Source organism: Polyodon spathula, chromosome 24 (assembly GCF_017654505.1).
Source record: "Polyodon spathula isolate WHYD16114869_AA chromosome 24, ASM1765450v1, whole genome shotgun sequence".
In the NCBI taxonomy this organism is placed as follows: Eukaryota; Metazoa; Chordata; class Actinopteri; order Acipenseriformes; family Polyodontidae; genus Polyodon; species Polyodon spathula.
In genome coordinates, this window is record NC_054557.1 from 21,228,064 (window position 1) to 21,238,306 (window position 10,243).

The following is a 10,243-nucleotide window of genomic DNA, read 5'->3' on the forward strand; positions in this document are numbered from 1 at the left end:
TAATCCAGCCTTTGTTTTCTGACATTGGTTAAGTCACAAGGTCACAGTTATGATAAAATAAATCCAAGATTATGTTAAAGTAGAATATGCTTTCCATCCACATCTGTGTACATTTTCATAATACAGAAAAAACCTGTCTAATCCTGCCCCATACCGGGATTTTGTGTAATTCAACATCATTTCTTGGTCCAATCCCTATTAAAATTAATGGCATGATGCCTTCTACAACAGGGTGGCCAAAATTGTCAATTCCACTCCTGGTCTTTGTTCCAACCCTGTTATAAATGGTTTAACTGAATTGCATCCAGACCTTGAAGTAGTTCATTTTATCCGTTAAAGCGGGAGTGAAATAGCCCTCCAGGATTGGGATTGGACACCTCTGTGTCTACAACCTGGAACCTGTCTATTCTGGAATCTTGTCTACCTAATAATTAATGTAAATCCGACTGTGGAGATAACTGTCCCTTTAAGGCTTGTGAAAAAGATTTGAATTGAATTATCTACTCTTTTTGTAGGAATGTTTTTTGAGGTAAAGAAACACACCCTTTGAACCTGAAACCTTATCTGATTTTTGAGGTAGACTGTAGTTGGGGGAATTACCTGTTGGACAAGTGAGGCTTGTCTCACAAGTAGAACAATACCTACGTACTTTCAATTCACCTTCGAATCAGGACTGTAATGAATGAAACTGACACTTCTTTCAGGCTGCAAACCACGCAGCCGCCACAAAGGGATTGATTCTCAGGTACCTGAGACAGGTGTGTGGGTTTTTTTTTTTAACTACTGCTTTCATCTGTTAATGGGAAATTGAAAAAAAAAATATATATATATATATATATATATATATATATATATATATCTATATATATATATATATATATATGTGTGTGTGTGTGTGTCTTTGTTCTAACTTGGCTTTCTTTAGACTTACCATATTATATGTTGCCTAAGGCATTTGCTAAAAATAAATAAAATAAAAATTGTTGTTTGATTTAAGAGGATGACTTATCAAGCCACACCCTGGTGGGCTAACCAAAACTGGAATTTGCTAGGAACATTTTACAGGGCTGGGGAATCAACCTGTCTTGCATCATCTGTGGTTATCCCAGGATTACTAAAGAAAACAATCAAATAATCCTTGTCTTTTTTTTATCAGTCAAAGTGATGATGGCATTAGCAAAAACGTTCCTCTGCTTACTCGGTTTCTTATAGTTTCCCTTCAGTGACACTCATGAAGACAACAGTCAAAACGTGTGTAATGGAGGGTCGCCTCACATCTTAATGTTATTCACCAGGAAAATAATGTCTTAGTTCTTTCGTATAGCTTTACTGCCATCTAGTGGCAGAGAGTTGCCAATACACTATTTAGGCACTGGGTTGCATAGCATTGACCCTCTTTCTAATCTGGGGAGCTAGTTAACATAATAACCCTGTTATAAAACCTAGGATTCCCAGACTGAGTTATATACTGGCCATGTAGTTTGAAAAAACATCTACAGCAAAAAAAAAAAAATCTATAGATTGTATTTCATTTTTAAGCATAGTATTTACAACAGTTTTGTAAATTTTCACATGAAATAATATCTCGGGGAACATATATTGCAACAAAGATATGAATGCTTGTTATTTCCATTTAAAGTCATTTCTGTGAGTTACTTTTTCTACTTTTTTTTCAAAAAACGGTCTACACTGCCATCTGCTGGTAGAATGTCGCCAACATCCCCCTCCATGTCGAAACACTCTTGTGATTCTTGTAAAAAAACACCTCAGCTAAACATGGCTAAAGGCAGATAGCAATCATATAGAAGAATATAACATAAGAACATTCATCATTAGGCCCATCACCACTCTGTATATCTCTTAACCTCTGTCAGTCTTCTCCTAGTTCACAACCATATTCTCTAGTCCTGGTTTCTGTGCTGCAAAGTCTTGACTAGGGTTTATCAATTCTCCGTTATGTTTTTGTTTTTTTGTTTTTTCCCCCTGCCAGTGCTGCTGCTTTCAGGAGCACGCCAAGATGCACTAGTTATCATTTGCACCGACAATAAGACTGTGATCCCCATCCCTTTAATATATTAAAAACTGTGATCCCCATCCCTTTAATACATTAGTCCCTGTAATTAGAGCCCAAAGCCACTGCTGAGGTAAAAATGATCTAGGAAAGGGAACACTGAAAGTAAGGCTTGCAATCTGAGATCCTTCCTTAATCTTATGGTACCAAATATTGTATTTAAAATCAGTGTAGAGGTGCTTCAAACTGCATCGGTGAGATCACATGGAACACATGGAATTATTTAAATGAACTTTTCTCAGAAGCCCGTATTTATCAACAGTGGAAGGAAGTGCAGATATATAACTTGCCACAAGATGGCGTGTTTTATATATTTTTTAAAAATCCAGACGCTTATTGCAGATGGCACTCTTTTTGTGAAACGATGCAACAGTAAATTAAAGCTGCGTTCCTCAATCATGTTCAATTTCCCACTAAAATAAATTCACCATCAGCTTACTGCATTCTTCTATTGTTTTGTTAAAGATGCAGACAGAATCTGTTACACATTCCTGTTCAGTTCCTAAGAAATTGCTTCTTGGTGTCTGCTGGCTACATTCTTTCATAGTTACAGCCTAATAAATCAATGCTAACTCTAGCTTTAAAATTACATTTCAGTGAATAACCTAAAGGTTCTCAGCTCAATTAAAAGCACTGCTTAGCACATCTTTAAAGTTACAGGCAGCATCCCACAGTCATGTTCAATTTTAATACGATATGATTCCTTCTTGTTGGCCGTTCATTCTTCATAGTTTACTTTCATTAAAGCTGCAGACAGACATGTTCTTTTTTGGGGATAAAATGAGAAACAAATGGCTTATCCCAAGTCATCTGAATTAATTATGAATAATTGTTGTAAGGGAGAGGATAGATAGATAGATAGATAGATAGATAGATAGATAGATAGATAGATAGATAGATAGATAGATAGATAGATAGATTCATTCACCACAAAATGTATGCAATACATGTGTGACAGTTGTGTGCAACTATTCAGAAACAATCATGAGAAAGTAGAACAGATCTCAATGCTTCACAAGGGCCATGATAGTTGCTGCATTAATCAACCACAGATTCCTTCAAGGCTGTCTCCCTGATGTTCCTGGAAGGGCAACATTTACAGAAAAGCCACCACTGGAAAGGCAGCAGGCTGGGTTGTGCTGGGTCAGGCTTGCAAACATGCAATGTATTGTAACAAGCAATGCTACAGTGGCATTCAACACCTGACTAGACACACCTATTTCCACTAGAAGAATATGAGGGGAAAAGTCTCTAATGAGAACATTCACTCACGTAGATAGATCAGTGATTTGTGCATTCTTTCTTTATTAAAAAATTAAATACTTTATTTTAAATAAATACAGTGACAACAGCATAGTCTAACATAAAGCAAATACGAATACAACTAACATTTTATTTTTGTTCAATATTTAAGATTAAAAATAAGATTAAAAGATAGAGATAGATTTTCTATCTGACACATGTGATGCTTAAAAAGTTTTGCATCACCTAGAATTTTCAAAAGGATGAAAAGCTAATATAAGGTTTAATATGGATATTTATATTATATATATATTATATATATATATATATATATATATATATATATATATATATATATATATATATATATATATATATATATATATATATATATATGATATATATATATATATATATATATATATATATATATATATATATATATATATATATATATATATATATGTGTGTGTGTGTGTGTGTGTGTATATATAATGATATCGCAAAAGTCTACCGACATAATTTTTGTCAGTCTTGTAAAGCTACAGAGTGGTATGTGATTCAATATGTTAACATAACATTATTCAACAGGTTTCGGCTTTATGAAGCAAAATTAGTTCATATTATAGGGTGATGCAAAACCTTTGGCCATAGCTGTACATGTCATTGATGGTACAATTCCATACTACATTGCTGATCATCTAAAGAAAACCGCTCAACACAAACCAGGTCTGGTCAGTACTACTTCTTGGATTGTGATCTGCTCAGATCTCAGAAAGCCGATGCGCTAAGCAGCTAAGCAGCAACGGGTTCAAGACAATTCACTATCATCAATCTCTGCCTGTCTCGCCAAATGTGTAAAATACACATGACTGAATGAGGCACCTTCCAACACCTTGTGGTCTATGCCATGTCAAGACTGTGATCAGGGCAAACCGTGACCCTCATATTAGGTGCAGGTTCTAATAAAGTAGACAGCCAAGTAGAAATGGACATTTTGATTGCTTAATTTGTGTAAAATCAGCAATCATTCTGAAATCTTGAAGGCTCCGAAGAACATGGAGTCGAGATCGAGGTCCTCTTCTGGCTGAACAGCAAGTTTGAGCTCATCGTCTTTCTCCAGCTTCACCACTGTGCCCTGGGACAGTGTCCGGGATAGGGGCTTCTTCACCCAATGAGGAGAGTCCATGGATTCGCAGATGGTTTTGTTTTTCTGGTAGCTGGGGCTGTTTTTGAAGAGGGTCATGCCTAGCTGTACACCTGTTCTTTTCACCAGGAAAGTGGCTTGTGAATAGACATAGTAATATCCATCTTCTTCTATCACGATGACATTGGATTTCAGAGAGATCCTTCTTGTGCTCTGGGAGTTTTTCCAGCCTTCTTTTGTTCCTGTTTAGACGTTGCAAATAATGGATGAGAATCACCATTGTCAAAATTCAATTTTGTAGAGGTCGTCCTGTTCATGCAAAATGCAGTATATTTCTTTTAAAAAAATGCATATTTAATAGTAATTCCTGAATACAACCTTTACGATTTTTACATATGCATTAGAGATCATATCACACATTTAAAGCAACCAGAACCGCTCCAGTTTGAAGTTGCCATTGCTGTAATGCTGTGGTTTGTTAATGGTTCGGCTCACTCAGGATCCCAGTTCAATTTTGGAATCCATTTTCTGAGATACTTACTGGTCAAGTGAATGAGAGGCGTTTGTCTGCGGCGATCATCTGTTTAAAGATATTAAATAAGCGAAACTGTTTAAAATCCTGTTAGTTGTGTATAATATCAATGCCTCCGCCTAGGTTATTATTTACCATGCTTACTAACTAATGTAATTTTTCAACCACTGCGGTTTCTGAAAATACACCTTAAAACTGAATTTCTGAAGTTTTAGGAATGGCCATTAGGGGTGCACATATGGTCAATTTTCAAACCACCTTACTTCAGAAGCAACCCTTGAGTTAAATAAAAATGACATTAATTTGTAAGCTAGTGTGGAGACTAAGTGTGGTCTTTCGCCAGGGCATTATACAACATTATACCAGAATATCGAATACAAGTTTACCAAAATGAGGTCATCTTTTACACAGGAGCTATGAAATGACGGTAATGCAAAATGAGTAAGACTTCAGTATCTCTATGTACTTTAAAATGCATTACTTATACAGATTGCCATCTCTGCTGGAGATGAAATATATAGTGGAATACATACATTAAACGTAATATTTTTCCATATATCTGGAGAACCGCTTACCCAATAGTCATGAAACTTTATTTAGCATAATCTATAGAGAGAATCGGACCAGCAAACTGGGTTTTTGATGACCAAGCCATTGAGTAAACGTGAAACTGTTATACTAAAAACTTGTACTAAATTAGTATAAACTCCAAACTCACCGATATTGGGGAGTAAGATCTTACTGGTGACTGTAGGAGGCGCTGCAGTAGAAGTGCTGTCTACAGGGGAGATTGGCACAGGGTTAGCCCAGGCTGGCAGACAGATGGGCAGACAGACAGCCAGACACATACACACACAACAGAGTCCTACTTACTGTATTGTTGCCCCATCTGTCCACTTGCTTTAACTGAAAAAAACAAAGACAACTATATTTTTAGTCAGGAAACCTTGTTGTAGAAAATAAAAGCATTAACATAAACATGTGTCGTTAATAAAATTGAAGGAAGATGTGTGAGTATGACTTTTTTATGATTGAATATATGTTTTGTTAATGAGTTTTATATTGCATCTGGCAGCTGACTGAGCTCTTAAAGGACCCCAGTGATTCAGCATCAACAGCATGGCTAGGTCACCCATTCCATACCCTCACCACTCTCTGTGTAAAGTCATGTCTCCTACCCTCTGTCCTAAATCTGTCCTAACTTTGGTCCTGGTTTCTGTGCTATTGTCCTATTGTCCCAAATGGAATGTTTTAATTAATTACATTTTCTAATTAGGATGTCTGAGCACCTATCCTTGAGCTAATAATAATAATAATAATAATAATAATATAATAATAATAATAATAATAATAATAGTTACCTTTAGTTGGATTAGCATCTTTGTCTACCTGAATTGAAATAGGAAACAAATTTAATCTACAATTAGTGTATGCAATTTTCCAAAAGAAAAGTGATTCAACTGAACTGCTTATGCTATTGCTGCAGATTCCCATCCCAATACAATACAATACAATACAATACAATACAATACAATACAATACAATCCTGAATGAATTAGAGGCTGTTGTTAATCAATGAGGATTTGTTACATGATGTATCCCTTCAGAATAATTTAAAAAGCAACTTGCAGACTCACTGTCAGTGCTCTCCTGATGACCCATAGAGGCACCTCATCGACAGTGCTATGGCGGGTGTTCATTCTATGGTCAGTTTTATTTAGCATTTTTGTAGACAACATTACAGAATATTGATTTTTAAACATAAAACTTCCCATGTGAAAGCCCCTGGCATTTTAACTACCCTACTGAAAACAGAAAAAATTTAAATTAAAAACCTCATGAGATGTGAAACTAAACCAGACCACTTTCGATATCCCAAGAAACTATGTTAACACAGATACCATTGAAACGCCAAGCAGCGAGTGGCACTGAAATAAATGAGTTATAGATTTTTAAGTGGAATTGAAAAGTTCCAGTCTACTGTGAAAAATGAAACTTCCTTTTGTTTGAAAAACTCTTTAGTTCCGCATAGTTGTGGGTTTTCTAAAGACTTGTTTAATCCTCCCTCCCAATCCCTCGTTTCGTTCCACAAGAGCTGGTCTTTCTCCATTCCCCAGTCCCAGTTTCTCTCCTTTCCAGTCCCCCCTCAGCTCTAACCACTAGCCTCCCTCCCTTATTCCTCCACTCTAACCACTAGAGTCAGCCTCCCTCCTTGGCTCAAAGCATTAGTGCCAACCTCCCCCATTCCCTCCCAGTCCCTCCACAGCTCAAAGCACTCGTGCCAGCCTCCGTCCTTCCCTCTCTCAAACCCTCTGGTGCACAGCTATGGCCAAAAGTTTTGCATTACCTATAATTTTAGTTAAGTAGATGGAAAATATGTTAATGTGACATTCAGTGTGTTAATTTATCATTATCCAGCATGTTTCATTCGACTTTATGAAGCAGAATTACTTAATTCTATGCGTTGATGCAAAACCCACTGCCATAGCTGTACATTGTGTGCTTCAAGCTTACAGATAATAAACTCAACAGGCTCCCCAGAGAACCTGCACCCTCTAGATGGTTATTCATTCTAAGAAATGTCTGTTAGCATCTTATGAAATACTAGTCATGTTATCTGATATGAACAATAAACTTGACACACCAGAACAGGTTAACCAGAAAACTGAATTATCTTTGTGGTTTCCAAGATTAACAAAGCAGTGAAGTTTGTCCTGCATCAAAAAACTTGGCATGAGTAATTCTGAGAATGTTTTTCTTTTTTCTTTTTACATTTATTCCCACATATATAAATCGTGATATACTGTAAAAGCCTCTTAATTGATCTCAAAGAGTCATATACACCCACAAAGGAATATTTATAGATTTGACACGTGGAATGGATCTTTCTTTGTAGGATTTTGATCAATAGGTAACAAAATAAGTGAGGAAAGGATGTCTGTTTTCCGTCTTTCACCAATATACTCCGATTCTTTTTTTTTTGTAGAGTACATGCTTTTTGTATGTGTATGTATATATATATATATATATATATATATATATATATATATATATATATATATATATATATATATACATATCAGGTGAAAAATGCTGAACCAAGAAAATACTTACCTTAGAATGCATTCGTGTTCAGTGATTTTGCAATGGACATTAAGTTCCATGAACACACTGTCATATCACAAATACAATAAAACAAATCTAAATCCTTAAATGGTTAATATTGCAAAACATTTCTCCTTCCGAGCCACTTTTCACAGACAGACTTCTCCCCCTCGCTCCCTAACATTTACTTTCTCTCTACCTCTACCTATTTAAAGGAAACATCCATTTTCATTTGCTGATTATAATTTGATGATATTCCCTTAATCAGCACTCATGACTCTACAGACCTGTAACAGGTGAGAACTTCAGATATATTTTTTCACTGAACAGCTGATACATGGAAGCATAACCGTTTCAATATAACCCAAGCTAACGAGAGCTGAAAGAGCAGCTAAATTGATTGATGAATGCTTAATTGCGACTCAGAGAATTAAAGCCATGGCAATCAGTAATCAATTTATATTTGCATCTTTAGTGATTGCTACACCTTGCTGTGTTTTTAACATTTAAAATAACTTTCCAAGCTTCTCTGTAGAGGGACAGAAAGACTTACCTCTTTGTTTTTGTCACAGTGTTGCCCTGTTACAACAAAGAAAGCCATTCCCAGGAAGGCTGCAGTCAAAACAGCGCACCATAGCAACAGCAAGCATGACACTTTGGATGTAGGTGAGGCCTGCATTCCTGCCTGTCCTGTAAAAGCCTCCCAGTAAATTAATCAGACACCCGTCACACCAGGGACCTAAGACACCATCCACTCTGAAAGGGAAACTGAGAGACCGAGAGTAAAAGAAACGCTCCTAAATACACAATGGCACACTCACTCACAAACTCTTCATTGACTATATCTGGTTTATCATATTCTCATATCAGTCCCCTCACTGAAAGAGGGTTTCCCCTGTCGCAGCAGTTATAATGTATCTGTTATGTTGTGTGTAGGATGTGTGTGGTTTATTTTTTTTTGTTCTGTTTTTTGGCCTTTTGCCTGAATATTGATTCAGTGGCTAGTGCAAAACTGTGAATGTGGTTAGCCAGTGAGAGGCGAGAGGGAAAATTATAGTTTTCTTTAAAAAAACACTTTGACCAGAATTCCCCCCCGGTTTCAGTATTGAGAAGATGTGGTTTTAGATAATCAATCAAGTACCTTCAGAATGCACAGAGCTACACCGAACAAAAATATAAACGCAACATGTAAAGTGTTGGTCCCTTGTTTCTTGAGCTGAAATAAAAAAATCCCAGAAATTTTCCACACGCACAAAAAGCTTAATTCTCTCAAATTTTGGGCACAAATTTGTTTACATCCCTGTTAGTGAGCATTTCTCCTTTTCCAAGATAATCCATTCACCTGACAGGTGTGGCATATCAAGAAGCTGATTAAACAGCATGATCATTACACATGTGCACCTTGTGCTGGGGACAATAAAAGGCCACTCCAAAACGTGCAGTTTTGTCACACAACACAATGCCACAGATGTCTCAAGTTTTGAGGGAGCGTGCAATTGGCATGCTGACTGCAGGAATGTCTACCAGAGCTGTTGCCAGAGAATGTCAACGTCATTTTAGAGGATTTGGCAGTACGTCCAACCGGCCTCACAACAGCAGACCACGTGTAACCACGCCAGCCCAGGACCTCCACGTCCTTCTTCACCTGCGGGATCATCTGAGACCAGCCACCCAGATAGCTGATGAAACTGTGGGTTTGTACAACCGAAGAATTTCTGCACAAACTGTCAGAAACCATCTCATCTGCGTGCTCGTCGTTCTCACCAGGGTCTTGATCTGACTGCAGTTCGGCGTCGTAACCGACTTCAGTGGGCAAATGTTTACCTTCAATGGCCACTGGCACACTGGAGAAGTGTGCTCGTCATGGATGAATCCCGGTTTCAACTGTACCGTGCAGATGGCAGACAGTGTGTATGGCGTCATGTGGGCGAGCGGTTTGCTGATGTCAGCGTTGTGAACAGAGTGCCCCATGGTGGCGGTGGGGTTATGGTATGGACAGGCATAAGCTACGGACAACGAACACAATTGCATTTTATCGATGGCAATTTGAATGCACAGAGATACCGTGATGAGATCCTGAGGCCCATTGTCGTGCCATTCATTCACCGCCATCACCTCATGTTTCAGCATGATAATGCACGGCCCC

At 37.4% G+C, this 10,243-nt stretch overlaps 1 protein-coding gene across 1 annotated transcript; it reads right to left on the reverse strand.

Annotated features, from left to right (window-relative positions):
- Positions 1-3,800: 3,800 nt before the first annotated feature.
- LOC121298730 (tumor necrosis factor ligand superfamily member 10-like) lies at positions 3,801-8,839 on the reverse strand. The gene is made up of 6 exons (XM_041225939.1): positions 8,651-8,839; positions 6,354-6,381; positions 5,866-5,898; positions 5,711-5,770; positions 5,002-5,040; positions 3,801-4,702 (listed from the first exon to the last, which is right to left on the reverse strand). Exons 1-6 carry the CDS (start codon positions 8,774-8,776, stop codon positions 4,341-4,343), a joined length of 648 nt encoding a protein of 215 aa, XP_041081873.1. The 5' UTR covers positions 8,777-8,839; the 3' UTR covers positions 3,801-4,340.
- Between the last annotated feature and the right edge of the window lie 1,404 nt (positions 8,840-10,243).